Source organism: Anoplophora glabripennis, unplaced genomic scaffold, assembly GCF_000390285.2.
Source record: "Anoplophora glabripennis isolate ALB-LARVAE unplaced genomic scaffold, Agla_2.0 scaffold1, whole genome shotgun sequence".
NCBI classification, from domain to species: domain Eukaryota; kingdom Metazoa; phylum Arthropoda; class Insecta; order Coleoptera; family Cerambycidae; genus Anoplophora; species Anoplophora glabripennis.
The window spans coordinates 2,026,708-2,044,219 of NW_019417028.1; the positions used below are offsets into that span (position 1 = coordinate 2,026,708).

General features: G+C 32.8%; 1 protein-coding gene across 2 annotated transcripts in view; it reads right to left on the minus strand.

The window, feature by feature from the left end:
* Positions 1 to 6,080: 6,080 nt before the first annotated feature.
* Positions 6,081 to 17,512, minus strand: part of LOC108913052 (RNA polymerase II elongation factor Ell) — a 119,032-nt gene continuing 107,600 nt past the window's right edge. Inside the window, exons 4-10 of one of the 2 annotated variants that reach the window (XR_001964605.2) lie at positions 16,231 to 16,512; positions 13,665 to 13,735; positions 13,455 to 13,605; positions 12,478 to 13,230; positions 12,251 to 12,422; positions 10,347 to 10,926; positions 6,081 to 6,349 (exon numbers count right to left, since the gene is read on the minus strand). Coding sequence is in view for 1 of the 2 variants with exons in the window: in XM_018718583.1 (XP_018574099.1) it covers positions 10,768 to 10,926; positions 12,251 to 12,422; positions 12,478 to 13,230; positions 13,455 to 13,605; positions 13,665 to 13,735; positions 16,231 to 16,512 (1,588 nt within the window). In the remaining variant the exon portion in view is untranslated. Of the gene's footprint in view, positions 6,350 to 10,092; positions 10,927 to 12,250; positions 12,423 to 12,477; positions 13,231 to 13,454; positions 13,606 to 13,664; positions 13,736 to 16,230; positions 16,513 to 17,512 lie in introns of those variants that run through there. The other variant, XM_018718583.1, reaches the window with a different exon arrangement.

Here is a 17,512-nt window from a genome sequence, read left to right on the forward strand (position 1 = left end):
CAATGCGCATGCGGCTAATGATTTTTACTTACGAGGGTAAATCGTTATGTACTGAGGAAATTTTAAACAGAAAAACTTTTCATTTATTGCCAACATATTAAAATTTGAGAGTATACGATTTCCAATTTAGAATAACTGCATTGATTTTAAATTATTGATACTTTACTTCAGCAATTTTGACTGTTTTTTTATATTTGTGTATTAAATCAATATTTTTGTGTTGTTTGAAATTGTTCTTCGATTTTGCTGAAAGGGTAGGGATTTGAAAAACATTATAGAGTAATAAAACAACAATTCATGATGCTTTAAATATATTGCATATTTCAAAAATTTACAATAAAACATAATGTCGTTATAAAACCTAAGCCACTTGGTTTGAACTGGACATAATCTTATTTATTTAAAATTTACAACTGTCAAAATAATTGATATTTACACAGTAGTTCGACACACAATAATACGTCTAATATTTGAAATTATCAACACTTTAACCGATTCTCTCTAAACAAGTGGCTTTACAATAACAACTAAAGAGAGCATAAAAATGCACTCCGATTTGTTAGTCTACGTACGTACGGTCACTGATACTCATACAATACCAACCAAACCAAAAACAACCAATGAACCAAATTTATTTATCACATTAATCCACGTGTCATGTAATTGTAAGTTGAGATTTTCTCACAAAAGCAACGGACAAGAACAAGTTGTCTAAAATGGAATACAAAAGCGGGGTCTGTTTAATGCTTTCAAAAACCAAAGTTTGAGTTACTCTCTTAAAAGTTGGAAGAAAAACAAAAACAAGTCGATGAATCAGGTTTTTCTAGTATTAAGTAGATACACTGTACATTAACATTTTTTTTAAGAATGTTCATTTTAAAAACATCGTTTTAATTTATTTAATTTAACTAGACAGTAATTGTTTGTTTTTAACACGTCAAAATACTCTTGTTCTTGCTGTTTACAGAGAAAACTAACTGATTAACATTCAAACTAAATTTAAATGAAAAATTTTAGACTGACTCGGTACGTGTTTCAGAAAATTACACAACCCCGGACTAACGACATTTATTATTTTATATATTTTTTTTGGTTTTCGTATTTGCTTTACTTTTTCTCAAAAAAAAAAAAAATTAAAAGCGAGAAGACAGCATAGAGATGATTAAGCATATTTCTAACATATTAATATATGTATAATAATAATATAGATACATGGTTCAGTATGCAGGTTGACCCATTAATCATGGATTCACGATAGAATTGAACGTCGCAAAACTGTTGAATAAATTATTCTCTAGCGACGTAAAATACCCAAAAAAAAGAAAACAGTTCCAAGGGCGATAATTCATACAAAGTTTTGCTAGTAAAAATATAATTTTTGGGGCATTCTGCACAAATATATATATATTTATATAAACATGATGCGTCAAGGACAGGCCAGGTTCGTCATCGTAGATCATATGTACAATCACAACCACATCGCAACAATGCGATTGATGGACAGTCAATTGGCAGGAAGGACACTGCTATAGGACAACAAAACAATATCTAATTGGAGGAATGAGCTTGGCCATCACAGTTTAAGAACTATACCTATTCTAAATTAGATCTATCGTCTCAGAACTACCGTATGGGCACTGGATAAAATTTCCCTTGTAAGGCATCCCCAAGATCAATAAATGACTGATTAAGATGTCTTTTTATCACACTATATGACAGTTGCATCAACTTCTTGATCATTATTTAAGCACTCTGGAAGAGTAATAATTATTTAGTAACACCATTTTTATTTTTATTTTTGTATTTATTTGGAATTTTTAAAATGACTTAAATTTACCCTTGCACCAAAAAATTCAATCAAGGCATATTTTTTACGAAATAATTTTTGGCTAAAATCAAAAATTGAATTTGAAATTTTTCGTTGAAACTCAAAATTTCCAGTCCAATTGAAAATTTCATACTGAAACGAGATTTCATATTTGAACTCGAAATTTTGTGGTTAAACTGGATATTTCGTATCGTACGACAAAATTCCACGTTTTAACTTGAAATTTGGTAAAAAAACAACTCGAAATTTCAAACATAAATTCAAAATTTTATAATCAAACATTCACACTAGCAATATCTAGTATATAGGGTGTATCTAAATAACACCGGAAAAATGTAAGGGGCGATTCTCTGATGAAAATTAATAGGGGTCTAGTATAAAATTAAAAAAAAACTCCCCTGAAAAGTTACGTCTCTTCAAAATTTCAAAAAAAAATTGTTTCTTTTATCTTCCATGTATATCAAGCTAAAGAAGCCAAACTTGGTGAACATTATGTCAAAAAACCTACACTTTTTGAAATTTTTTCAACCCTGAAGTATTTTTGTAAGGGGTTAAATTTAGCCACTATAGAAAGATCTTGCTATTTCCACATTTTGTTAGGAGCATTTTTTCAGCTAACCTCCTTGCAAATGGATTGAATAAATTTTAATAATATAATCAAAAAGACACAGAAAAGACATTTTGAAATGAAGACCGTCTGTGTGGGTAAATATTTTTTACATACCGAGATTTTTGGTATCAAAGAACACTGACTTCATTTTATAGGATTTTTTTAGGAAAACATTTTTTGAATTTATCGAATCAGCTTAAAACCTTTATAATAGAAAAAAAATGAGAGCTAATAATAAAAAACATATTTTCAAAAAACTGATTTATGGTTGAATTCAAAGTTTCGTTTTTAAAATCAATTTTTAAATATATGGTCTGTAAAATTAATGTATAGTTTTTCCGATATCAATTGAACAACCAAGAGGTTGACAGTATGTACCAGGTTCGGTCGCTGACGCAGCAACTCGGCATTGAAATTTTTGAAAAACATTTTGTTCGCATATTTATTTAGCCATACCCATATACGGGTCTGGTTGAACTAAACATGGAGGTCGTAGAAATGTATACGCCCAGTTGAAGAATGCGAGTGAGGGCAAACGAAATCCAAACACCAGCTGCATTGGGCCACTGGGTAATAAATCTCAGCTATTGACAAGTGGTTCACAAATTGCCAAGCAGTGCAGTGCAGCTATGCGGAATTTGGTGTGATTCAAGTAATTTTAATTTATTATAGACACCTTCTATTAATCATTCATATTGGGGTCACGCCAAATCGACCACTTTTAACCTTGACCCCTTTTGATTTGGAAACTTTTTATTGTTTTCTACCCCATTGAAAACCTCTGAGAATTTTTTCACCCAACTCTTTATTATGATCTTTTTTTTAAATATCCTTTTGAAATTTTTTTTTTCAATCAATAAAGATAGAAAACGAAAAAACACCACTTAAAAAATTTGAGCATATATAAAAAATGTCAATTTAAAAAAAAAAAAATTCAAAAATGGTAATCATCGAGAAATTTTCGTTTTTTTTTCGAAAATTGAAAAAAAACCAGTGAAGATAGGTCCAGAAATTTTGATCTATTTTTTTCAAAAAGTACCTTTAAAAATAAAAATTTTGAAAAATAAATGTCCCGATAACTCACTTTTTGAAAAAGTTATGGTTATTTAAAAAAAAAAGAAATTTCTTTCAAAAATTCATCTTTTTTTGAGTTGGGTGAAAAAATTTTAAAAAATTCTCAGAAAACTTTTTTTTTCAATCAATAATAAAGATAGAAAACGAAAAAACACCACTGAAAAAATTTGAGGATTTATAAAAAATATCTATTTTTTATAAGAAAAAAAAAAAAAAATTTAAAATGGTAATCGAGAAATTTTCGTTTTTTTTTTTCGAAAATTGAAAAAAAACCAGTGTAGGTCCAGAAATTTTGATCAATTTTTTTCAAAAAGTACCTTTAAATAAAAAATTTTGAAAAAAAAAACGTCCCGATAACTCAATTTTTGAAAAAGTTGGTTATTAAAAAAAAAAAGCTATTTCTTTCAAAAATTCATCTTTTTTTGAGTTGGGTGAAAAAATTTGAAAAAATTATCAGAAAACCTTCAGCAGAAAACTCTTTTAAGGGATCCCTATGGAAGTCATTAAATTTTATTGCCGGGCGTTTTTTTACATGTTCAACTGACTTCGGAAAGACTATAGCTTTGTTCTCAAAACTGTTTAATGCACCGAAAAAAAATTGTGATATGTCTTAGGTCATCATTTTTGGAGGTTAAAGCAACTTTTTGGTCACTCGTTAAAAATTTCCGTGATGTAATGTGACAAAAAATGACACCACTTTTTGATAAAAGCAAATTAACATCAACTTTTGCAAGTACATTTATTGATGTAGTCGAAGGGATGCAAACAGGTTATTGCTTATTATAATATCATGCCACACATTCCAGTTAAATGCACATGAAAAAAATTGATAATTACCGAAATTAAATGAATTATAATAAATAGTGATTTAGAATCTGTGGAATGATCTTATTCCTCAAGTAAGTGTAGAGATATTAGACCACTTAAAAAGACACACATATTTTTATTTTTTTATGCGAGAAAGCAAATGTAAATTAGAGCCACAGTTTATGAAACAATTTTCTTTTTGTTTAGACAATATTAATTTTCAGGGTAGGTACGAGGGGTGTTCAAAAAGTTCCTGAAAAAAAAATAGAACATTAATATTTATAATAAAGAATTTACACTTATATATCGAGTGACATTGTCTCGAATACGGAATAATCACATTTTAAGTATTTTTTGAACACCCCCAGTAAATTATTTTTGAGCATTAAAACCTAAGTATCGAGACATTTAAGCTCAATTATGGAAAAATGTGTAAATTAAATCAATCTATGAAATATCAATAAGTGGTTTAGTTTACATTTGCTATACACTGTGTTGAATAGACACATAGGTTTTAATCAGATATAAAATAAAATTCATGTACAAAATTTTACTTCAGATCCCGTTTTCGTCACATTTACAACACTAATAAGTCAATTGGAATATAATATTGTAGGGCTACGAAACAAATTCTGCAAGGCAGACAACATTATATGGCTATATAACAATATTAAACTATTCAAATATAACATAATTAATAAATAAAAAATAATATATTGCGTAAAAGTGAAGTAAAACTTGAACCGATTTCAAATAAAAATTAACGAATTTGTTAAAAAACATATTAAGTGATTAAATTCCTTTACGAAAAGTGAAATTACACTGGTGCGCAGGTGCACAACAGTTAATAAGTATTACTTTTTCAGTCTGAAAGTGACAAAAGTTAAGGTTTCAAAATTATTAACCTACCATTTATAATTTTGAAAATATCATCAGCAATGTTTGGCACAGTATTTAAAACAAATAACAATTTGGAAGTTAAATTTAACGTTGGCAAAGGGAACGTTTTCCCGGTTTTAATTAAGAATACATAACGTAAAGAATTTAAGATGTTTTAAGTAAGTGTATATATAGGGCGTTCCTGAAATATCAAGTTTGTCACAATTTTAACAATGTGATAATTAAAAAATATATATTTATAAGGACAAACGGTATTAAAGTGGAAAGGAAAAAATATTTAGTACTAAATTTGGAAAAACATTAAAATAGAAAAAAATATATACTTACTATTCATTCTACTTTAATACTCGTCCTCGAATTAAGTAAAGAACATGTCGCAACCTAAATTTTCAAACACCCTATATATAAAATAAGCATTTGTATCATCAGACGTCGTCTATCAATAAGAGTATAAGATATATTTAGTTCAGATTAAGTAATATCTAAAAAGTACTCTGTCGGAGAGAATTTTTTGGAACAAGCAAGAAAAATTGTGATATATTAAAAAACTTGCCCACTGGACAAGGTTTTGTAATTATAAAAATAGAAGACATTTTACTACGGTCCTGTTGTGAATGTTAAGTGTGATGCAGGATTTCACATTGTTACTACAACTAGCTGAGAAAAAAAATTATTAGCACCGATACGAGAAAAATTGAAATGTCGACTCTTTGTTATTCGGCTGATATTTATGGCACTTTGCTAGTACCGCTGAGTCTTAGACGATATTTGCATTGGCAGGGTAAAGAACGAATTGACAAATTTGTATATAAAATGATAAGTAGGTATTTTAATTTAAAATTAAGATATGTAGTACTACTAAAAATTAAGTGGAAATTAATTTATAATAAAGTAGATATGACTGAATATTTTTTGAGATTTTCAATTTAATTGAATATGGTTTTGGGATATGTTCGGGCTTTTGATTGTGATAAGAGCACTGTGCCATTTCGGAAAGAGTTTTCGGAGTCAGTTTTATGTTAATTATTAATTTCTCAAACATTTCAACGTTGCTTAGAGCTCTTTTCTTGAAGAATTTGTATGTTCCAGCATACTCTTGAGCAATGTGTAAGGAGATCTTGATTAAAAACCTGAAACGAAAAAAAGCAGTCAGTACAATAAAAGTTTTTATTTACTGATAAAGGTCATTACAGATTACAAAAAATATACATTGTCAGAATGTTCCACACTGGTCTTCAATACACGGGAGCATTTAGTTGATAGAATTTTAACTTGGAATAATTGTAATTTAATAAATATAGTGTCCATATTAAGTAATATTAGACAGAAATTTTATTAGATTCACAACACTGCTTATGTTTAAGGTTAAAATTAAAACAATTCAGGTTTGAATTTTGGAGCAGATGCTTTCAAGTGATGATAAAATATTAAAAGGTAGTGATATCTCAGAGAGTATAATTGTATAATCTCCCAATTTTAGAAACATACAAGTGCACTGTTTATTATTTGCACTGGAAGCTCTTGCCTTCCATACCAGGGAGGGTGGAAAAATTTTGGTACGAAGTATTGAAAAAAAATATCAATTATAAGTGGGTACCTAGTTTTATTTTAAGAACTATTGAAATATAGGGAAAATGTGCTCCACATTATTTTTTAAAGTAAAAGCGCATCTTCTGCTTTCGTCCGAAATAAACTTTTCAATTACTTTTTCGTTAAAGTTTGGTTGCAAGTAGGCTTTTTCAGATCTCCGGGTTTGACCCGGAGTCTTCGGGTTTTGATTGTACATCTTCGGGCTCCGGGTTTAATATGTCATTTCTCCGGGTTTTGTTTGTTGCGGGAAAATCGTGAGGTTTTTTCGACATTTTCTGTTTTTTTTTACACATGAATTATACAACGCCCTACCCACGAAATCCATTTGTCCGGGTCACAAAGTATATATTTCCTGCTTTTTTTTTAGACATCGCTTTGTCCGATTACAATTGCAGAACCTTTTTTTTTTTAAGGCGTCAATTATACAAACGGGTCATGTCTCCGGGTTTGTCATGAAATAGATCTGGTAACCCTAGTTGCAAGTGGTGTTGTCTGTCTTTACAATGTAATTTAAACTTTTACAATCTTTTAAAACTCACAAGAAAGAATACATAGGTACCGAAATTTTACACCAAAAGTAAACAAATTACGTTTAATAGGATAAAAAAGCAGTGAGTAGCTATTATTTAGTTATGAGCAGACTAGACAGAGCCCAAACTGCATAGTAAATGTGAGCTACTCCCACTCCAACTTTCACTGCTGCATAACGGTAGCCATGACCACCACTGTAAACACTTTACGGATTTAGGGCCGAGCTATAGATTTCGCGAGTCCAGTTAAATTGACTGTACATTATAAATTTAATATTTCCTTTTTAACGTGTTTCATAAGGTTAATCTATTTAATTGTCTAGATAAATAACATTGTGAACTAGATTTTAAATTAAACTTTTTTGTCATGAAAATTTCTAGGCCTCCTCACCACTAAGTCGGTCACTGCGCATCGCTTTTCTTTTTTCTCTTAGAATCAAAACAAAACGTATTTAAGCCGCCGATTGCGAGCAGAGACCTTTTTTTTTTTGAGGCTGTATAGAGCTTGCAGGGCCCACCCTAAGCAAAAATTGTAACTACGCCCATGCTCACCAGCCGCCACTGTTTACGTTAATTTTTTAAAGTTAATATATATTCATAATTCTTATTTTGTTAACATATATTTTTTTTCACATTTTACTTAACCAATAGGCAATCGTATTATCGTGTGCGTAGACACAACAGTTTGTCAGAGTTCATTGTAAACGAATTATTAATTATTGATGATGCTACTAAGATTGAAAGATTTTAGTTGACAGTACTAACCGTGCAATGTTGGTTAAAAGTTGCTAAGTACAAAGGTATGTAATAAAAGTCTATTAATGTGATAACATTGAACGTTTTAATTGCTAGCATTGAGTTGGCTGTCAATTTGGCTTACTTTTTGCTCCGTCTATTTCAAAATGAAATAGATTTATTACTGCAATTCTACTGTATTAAAAGATTCGTTTCTGATTTAAGAATAAAAGCAAACGAAGACAGGAACAAATTTCTTATCTAATTAATCAAAAAATTTTATTGCAGTTTAAGAAAGTTCAGTTAGGTATAGTTTTTAATCTGTGCAACACCCTGTGTAACTCTAAATTGATCTAAGCATAATTGCTGATTTGTACGGAAATGTTAAAAAACCAAGAGATTTTCCTTCAAAATATAACTTGTATTTCAATAATTATAATTTCCAGTGCATGGCTTTATTTTTCTGAAAATTTACACATGCCTACACCACTGGCTTGAGCTAAGACTTAATTTTCTCAACGTTGAATGTTATTTTATTCATGTTGAGTATTGTGCACACAAAGTTTTGTATCAATATCTTTATTTGGTCAGAAAGATATTTTTTTTTTAAAACTACAACTATGCCTCAAAAGCAGACAAATCTGAGACAAATATTTATATGAGAGAATATTCTTATTCTCTCCTGCAAGGAGAGATGAAAACACAATTTTCCTACACATATATAATTTTATGTTTAATTCAAATTGAATATTGAGAATACAGCAAAATATTAATTATTTTTGTAGTCTTTTTCACCCAGAAACAGATGCGCTCTATTGAAAGCTGTGACTTCTCATAGAAAATGTCAGCAAAATGTTATAATTTTTTTTTTTAAATATTTTTAGGTACGTGTAAAATATATTGTTGAAATCGAGTTATTGATAAGGTTCATGTACATTTAGTGGAAACGTGTGTATATTAAGGAGAACACAAATTTTTCAACTTTTTGAAATGGTGATTCTTAGGAAAAAAATGGTAAATTTTTTATAGATAATTGCATGATCTACAATTTTTGTCCGACCTATTTTTATGGTAAAACTTATCGTTTGGCTGAAAAATGTAAAGAACCCATATTTGCAAAATTTGACCTTGAATACATTTTTTTGCAGATGTAGGATCGACGGGGACTTTTCACATTTCATTTATAATGGAGTTCCCGACACTCGTACCAATTTTCAGCTGTATGCGAGTTACTGTAAGCTTTTTTGAGCTACTTTGACCGGGTTACAATACCTACATAATTCGGTGTATGATATTACGGGAGATGTCATCAAAATGCAGCCACAGCATTGCAATTTCCTTTTCCTACTTTCAACTATCTACATTTTTTGAAAAATAACCTGGGGTTACTCGAGGATATTCCTTTAAATCAAAATAATCCATGTGGTTTATGCAGGACGGTATTCCACCTCATTTCAGACATAAATTGCAAGATTGTATAATGAATTTCTCAACAGACGGAGGGGTTGCAACGCACCAATATGATGACCTTCACAATGACCAGATTGTAATCGATGCAGTTTTTACATGAAAAATTTATTTTATAAGTTGAAGTGAACACATTGGCATAATTAAGAAAAAAATCTGCATAATTAACATCATGCACGATGATAGGCCAAGTGATAGATAACTCGTGTGAATAATTTCAAAAATTTTCTTGCAACAGGCTCGGACTAACATGAATTAAAAGGTTGGTTTTTTATTTTTGTTGTTTGAATGTTTTTGGAAAAATATCAAGTATATGAAAAATGTTCTTACTTTTCGATTCTAGCCATATTCAAGAGAACTATGTGGCCTTGTACTATCCGAGAAATGAATTTTTTTTTAATCCTGCGAATATTTTTACCAAGACATTTCTTGATTACTTTTTTTGTTTTGTTTTGTTTTGTTAATCTAGGTATCGTATATATTAAACTCAAACCCAAGAAAAATAAAAAGGTTAAAGTGCCAAAATTTTGTAATACCCTTTATTTCTTCCATTAACATACGATTACAAAAATAAAACAACTAATGAAATGTTTTAACTTAATACAAATAACATTGACCTAAATGGATTGCTTGCACAATATCTATTTGTTAAACCTGAACAATCTTTAATCTACTTTCGAACCAAACAAATAATAATTTTAACAAATCGCAAATAAATAATAAATTTTATGATTAATTATAATAATAAGATAAAAAAAACGCGAATTCTAAAAATCAAATGCTCTAACGAAATCTGTAAACTTACTCTGATTAGGATGATGGTATGTCGGCCCGCCGGTCCAGATCCGGAGTGAAGGAAATCGACAGCTAGGTCCTCGGCACTCTTCGGCACTTACTCAAAACGTACAGTCCTCACAAAGCGACAAATCAATAATTAACACAACGTCATTTATACAAAAACATGTCAACTAATTACACCTAGTACAACACTTAATTTAATGCACTTGATTTAAATAGTCGTAACCAACAAATATCAACAAAAGAAGCATTTACAACACTTTTTTTTTTAAATAGTAACGATCTCATGATTATTTTAGCCAATATAACTTCACTATAACTTAACATAGAAGAACTTTTTATACGATTCGTGATGTGATTGCGTCGTCCAATGGCAGGTGTCCGTAAAACCGAAAGGGGGCTTGGGGCCTTCGGGCCGTTAACCAGCGTCAGTACTGACTGTCCCTCATGCCTTCGTCGTATTCCAATACCAGCTGCTTGATGTGCGACAACTTGTCGTGTAGATACTGAAATCTCCTCTTCGCCCTCTGATGCTCCAGATCTTTCTTGTTCTCGTGGTATTCTCGTACTATTTGCCTTTTAATGTCCTGAAACAAAAAAGAAATTGAAAAAAGATATTCCTGCCTAGAAGGTTTCGGAACCGTATTGCGAACAGAATATTAGGAACGTTCACAATAAAAACAAAACAATTAACGAAGGAACATCTCTGCAAAGAACGAGAACGAAATGCCTGACCAACACATGCATATACTTATTTATATCTGTAATAAGTTTTGTTTTCCTCTAAAACATCCTCCATCTATATGGTCTTGTCCTCTACACTGTTCTTGTGAAGAACGAGAATTAAATGCATGATTTCATTCCTGATTAGACCACATTTGAAGCATTTTAGTTGATCAAAGTCTTATTTAGCACACATGTATTTGCGAATAACTTTGTTTCTGGTTAAAATATGTTTATGAATTTTGTTCCTTTTCTTCTCTACAGGAAGAGGAGCATTTCTATAAAGAACGAGAACGAAATGTCTGAATAACAGTTTTATTCAACATATATTGTATATACTTGGCACAAATTTTGTTCCTTTCCTGGTTACATGTTTCCTGTATATTGTTTGCAACAGTCCCACTATTCATTACATACGTTCCCTATCTTCTCTGCAGGAAGAGGAGCATTTCTATAAAAAACGAGAACGAAATATCTGAATAATAATTCTATTCAACATATATTCATATACTTGCAACAAATTTTGTTCCTTTCTTGGTTACATGTTTCCTGTGTGTTGTTCAGAATATTGTTCTCTGCAGAAATGTAAATTACAGCATTTTTGTAAAGGAGAACGAAATGCCTGACAACAGTCCTACTATTCATTACATACAAAGTCTTGCAGTGAAATTTGTTCCTAGTTAGAACATCCTCTACGTGTTTCGTTTATTCTCCACATGGACATAAATTAGAGCAGAAGAGAAGAAATACGAAATGTCTGACCAACACATTCGTACTTGTGATGCATGGTTAGAACGAAAATGAAGTACGTGACAATAGCTTTATCAAATACGTGTCTACGTAACTGTACTTATAATTTTGTTCATAGTTGGAATAAACGTGTATTTCGTTTTACATTAAACAGAGTATGTAAGGGAATGAATTGTCTAAGCAATAGTCCTATTTATTACATATGCATGTACTTGATGCATTTCGTTCCAGGATAGAACATATATTTCGTTCTGAATTTCGTTTTCTGCAATATAATTTTGTTTTTATCTTGGTTTTGTTTGTTTTTATTTTCAACATTCCTAGTATTTCGTTTGGTTTATGAACCGAAACACGAATTAAATTACTTTTTATTAATATCACATCCTCAAAACAATTAATTAAAAAAACTGAACAGACGACAACGAATGATGTACTTACTTTGTATCTGGGACTATTCTCATCCTCCTGCTTTAGCCTCTCTTCCAGCTGAGCAAACCGCCTGGACACCTTCTCCACGATGCCGTGCAAGTCCCGGTACTCGGCATAATCGGCATTAAAGTCTGCTTTATACCGCCTCCTCTGGTCCACGTCTTGTATGGTAACATATTGCCTGGAACAAAATGGAGATTAGAAACGAACTGCATCCTACGGAACAAAAGACTTACTGCTTGTAATCTGGGAACTCCGCTTTCTCTTCTTTCTTGACGACAGGGGGTGGCTCCAGATCCGCCGGTGGCAAACTGTCCGTCTGGCTGTCGGGACTGACTCTGGATATCCTATTCTGAGTAGAGGACGAAACCTTGTTATATTTACTATTTCTTTCTCGTTCCTTCTCCCTCTCCTTTTCCCGTTCCTCCAGCTTCATCCAACTGGACATACCGTTCGGGGGACCGTTCTGTCTCTCGTTCGAGACCTCCTTCCTGGGCTCTTCCGCCGCAATCTTGTTGGCAGGAGACGAACTTCGATTGTTAAGAAATGTCTTTTCGCGGCTTACACTGAAGCTTAAACTATGACTATCACATGAACGTTTTTTACTAGCGTTGTCTTCGTCATCACTTATATTGCGCTTATCATTGAGCATTCCGTTGGCGTAGCCGTTCATAGAGCCGAAGTAACCGTTGGTCGGCGACTCCCTGCTCCTGGGGTTCATGTTGCTGGCGTCGCGGGAATCGGTGACGGGCCGACGCTGGCTGTTGTTCTCTATGGGCTGGCGGTACGGCGGCACGTCCACTGGTTTAGCACCGTGGGCGATGCGCTGGCGTTTGTACAAGAAGCCGTCAGGGCCGTCCTGGAAGCCGGGGCGCTTGCTGGAGGTGATGGGCGGAGGGGAGCCGGGATGGGTGCTGGTGGGGGACTGGCCGCTGCCCGAGCTGCCGCCATCGCTGCCACCCGGTGGGGTAAGGTTTTGCGGTTTACGGCTGCAAATTAAAGAAAAAATGACGTGTGATCGTTTGTGTGATTTTGATGTTTTCGATTCTATGATTCGTTTTGTCTAAATACAACAATAATCAGAAAAGAAAGCACCACTGACTATGCGGGGGACAACGGTACGAAATTTTTAATTATTCAAAGGCCTTTTTATAGATTTTCTGATTATTGTAGAATAACTTCAATACAGAGGAAAAGCTTAATGATTAAATACCGTTTCAGTATTTGTCTTTCTGATTCGGTGTAAAAAGGCCAGTCCTCGTGCACCTCATTCCACATAGGCCTGTTCAGGTGATAACAGTTGTCCTTCAAGACGGAAATCTGTTTTAGCACCGAAGTCATGCTGTTCTTTTCGCGGAGGCCCTCTGCAAACACAACAAGTGGGTTAAACTGCAACTCATAATTAACGTGCGGGAATACAAACCTTTAGTTAAACGATCGTGCAGTTCAAACTTTTTGAACGGCCTCAACGCAAGTAGATGAATTAATCGTTCTCTGTAAATGACTATGTTGTAGATCCCATAATACTATGTTATCAGTTAATAGTGGTACAGGACAATCGGTGGTAAGGAAAACTAATTAATACACTAATATTTTATATAGCGTCCCAAAAATATAGACTTTTAAATCCTTATAGGACAATTTATTTAGCAAGTCAATGGTATTACTGGCTAATTTTTGAAATATTACTTTTGATTTTATGCAAGTTTTGTGTGTAGGAAGTTCTACATAGGATGGAAAAATGACTCATTGAGATTTGGAGTCTCTTTGTAATTCACGGGAAAAATGGACTATCGTCCTTATTTGCAACGTCCTAACAGTTTAGCATTTTTTATAAAAACTTTAGAATTCTGAATTTAGAACTTTCCTTAAAGTTAAAGTTGATCTCATCTGTCGTCTGACAGAGGAAGTAAAGTGGAAATAGGGAGTGAGCTATGGAACTGTGATGTCACTATTGCCAGATTTAGTAAAATTAGGGTCGTTACCATAGACCTTATAATGGTCGTTACCTTAGATCCCAAAAATTGAATTTGCTATTATTTTTCAGTAGTAAAAGCTTCATTAACTTACTTCTCAGAAAAAATGGATCACAAAGGAATATCAAAATAAAATTTAAACATTTTCTGTCCTATCTAAAATTATTGTCTCTCTTGCTGTGACGTCAACTTGTATACATCATAGACCTAGTAAACTATGGACTGGCCCTAGAGAGGTCAATCGCGCTGATGTGTGCAAGGCAGATGAAGCTAGTTGAGGCAAATACCGGTAAAACAAATGATGGTACACGGGTATATCGTTACAAAATGCCGTAAACAAACTTTGAAGTAAATGTCATGTATTGACGTTATTGATTGATTTCTTAAATTTTTGTGTGATTTAGTTAGTGAAAGATTCGTAAAAACTAAATATGGTGCAATCGTTTTCTGCGATAAATTTCGTAAAGAGACGTTTAAGTGGAGAAAAAATTAAATTTCATAGGTAGGAAAGAAGTTATGATGTTTATACTTTTTGGCATCTTTCTGAAAATAATGACCAAGTAGAGTTGTCTCCGATGATAACTTATTTTGCCGCTTTAAATGTGATACTCTTCAAATTATTTTTTAACGTCAAACTGAATATAACGAAAAAGTTTTAACTGAAATGTGCTTAACAAAAATTCTCTTTAAATAATATGTTCTGCAAAGCAAGAAAATATGAAATATTTGAAGCAACTACGTCAAAAGAGCTTGCAGTAATTTTAACCGATTGAGTTTACGATACGAGGAAATTATTATTTATGGATAAGGCACTATAAAAACTATTTGGAATATTATATAGCTAAAACAATTCAAATATTGTACTGTAATTAGGCCAGTAATATAATAAACCCTTTTACATACCTACACTACTGGAAAAAATGAATTTCTTTTGTCTTTTGGTTTCTATATTATTTTTATAGTCTTTGAATACGGCTCAACAGAAAAAAAGGGGTAAGGAATCGAGTACAGCTAGCTAATTGGTTGAATTAAATGTAACGCGCTGCAGTCAAAATTCTGTTAACGAAGCTTAAGCCCTTACTAGCTTCATCTCTCTCGCACACGTCTGAGCGATTGCCATTTATGTAGGCAAAATGACAGTTGGGCGAGTCCAGTAGTTTATAAGGTCTATGTCTATGGTATACATGGGCAAAGGAGAAATAAACAAAATACACAGAAAACGATTTGACATCATGATTCATGACAGTTTTGATATTTTATTATTTAGGGTTAATATTACGAACCTATTTAGTAGATGTGTTATTTATTATTATATAGTGAGTGTAGCAGTGATAACTGATAAGTATATTGTAATTTTCCATATTCTCCATGTGAATTAATATTATAATAAGCAAAAATAATATAAAAACACAACCAGACACCAGCACAACAAATAGTAAATGGTAAATGACAGAAAATATGACTGTTCCACTTTCCAGCGATGTCAGAATAGCCAACTTAACTTGTTATACCAACTTAAATTTAAAGCGTAATGCGCATGCGACATAGTTGACGTCACAACGTCTTATAGCAAAGGACGGAAAATGTTCATATTTTAAAGTTGTGTATCTCAGTTAATATTAGTAAAAATAAAATTCTGAAAAAAGCTATATTAATTTTGAAACATGCTGAATTCAAATAAATAAATAAATAAAAATATATGTAAAACGACCTTATTGTGTAATTTGCACGTTTAATATTGCCTAAGCAGAACCTTTATAAAGATATTAGCCAAAGAGCCATTTTACAAAATCATCAAACATGGAAACCTAAATTGAGCAGAAACCCTGAATCACGTTCTCAGGTTTTGTATAAAGTGGTAGATGACAGAGGAATTACTTCTAGGGCGTTTCTTACAAAATAACGACAACGCCATTTAGGACGTTTTGAATAAGAACGGCAAAACAGTCGCCGGTTAAAACTCCAGATCTCTTTCCATAGGGGCTCGTAGAAAATGTGAGGAAATAGACTTACTTGAGTGGTCGCCGCGCAATATCGGGCACCGACGGCTTTTTACTGTTGAGCTGCGGCCGCGAGCTGCTGACGTGGTTGCTGCCCAGGCCGTTGGACAGCCCATTCGTGGATGAGTGGACGACAGGCGGGGTGGGCTTGGAGGGCACATTGGACTGATAAGACGGCTGGATAGACGGCCGCATCGAGGACACCTCTCTGCGGATTGGAAGGACTGCTGGCCGGGTCTGCTTCAGCTTCACTTTTCTGCCGATGTCCGTCTGGTTGGGCTTTATCTCCCTTGTACTGAAAAACAGAAGATCCACCATCAACGGGCGAAATCTAAGCCTTGGATTTTGACGTTGACGCGTTTATAATATCGTTCATGAAGACGGATGTCATAACGATATGAAAAAAGTGCGCCTCTATCTCGCGCATGACGTCACCTGAGACCATCTCAAACGTCAAATTTTATAAGCTACGCTATTCAGTATGTCAAATGATGAAAGTATGTAACGATCCAATCCAGCATAACTTAAGAAGTTTAAGAAGTACAGATGAATCGATTGAGATGGGCCAAGCTTGGATCTTGTTGAGTATAGTTAGTTTTCCAATGAAAATAGTGAAACAATTTTTGAGAAATTGGTAAAAACGATGTTTCCGGAAAACGGTTTCCCTTTTAAAAACAGTGACTGTATAGTTGTTACGATCTCAATTGGAACTGCATAAAAACATTTAACTTATAAATTCTACGGAACCCATAGACGTCCAGAAAAATTTAGCCCTGTCTCGTCTAGATATACTATATTCCGAGCTATATTACCATATAATTACCATATAGACAAGGCGAAATCGGCGGCTTCATATGAAAAAATTAGTGTTATTTTTTTGTATAATCACCTCCGTGAGATGTCTCTGAATGAGGATCAAAATGTTACCGGCCGGTAACTTGGTCACAATTTTTTTAAACTAATTTTTTTTAAACAAATTGCAAAAATAACTTGTTTTGCTCCGGTTTATTTAGGTATTTCGGGGTATTCTAAACAAAATAGTTCCTATGCACTATGCCCCTAAAATCAACGGTTTCCGAGTTATAAACAATTTAAAGTACGAAAAAATGCAAAAACGGTCATTTTCAAGACTCAAAAACAATAACAAAAAATCAAGTTTTTGATGTTACTAAAGTTTAAAAGTAATCTTTAAACATCCCTTGACAAAATACCGAGGAGTTATTTGGTGTAATTACATTGCAATGCGTATTATTTTACCTATTAACAATATACATTTTGACTTGCGAGCCGCGCCG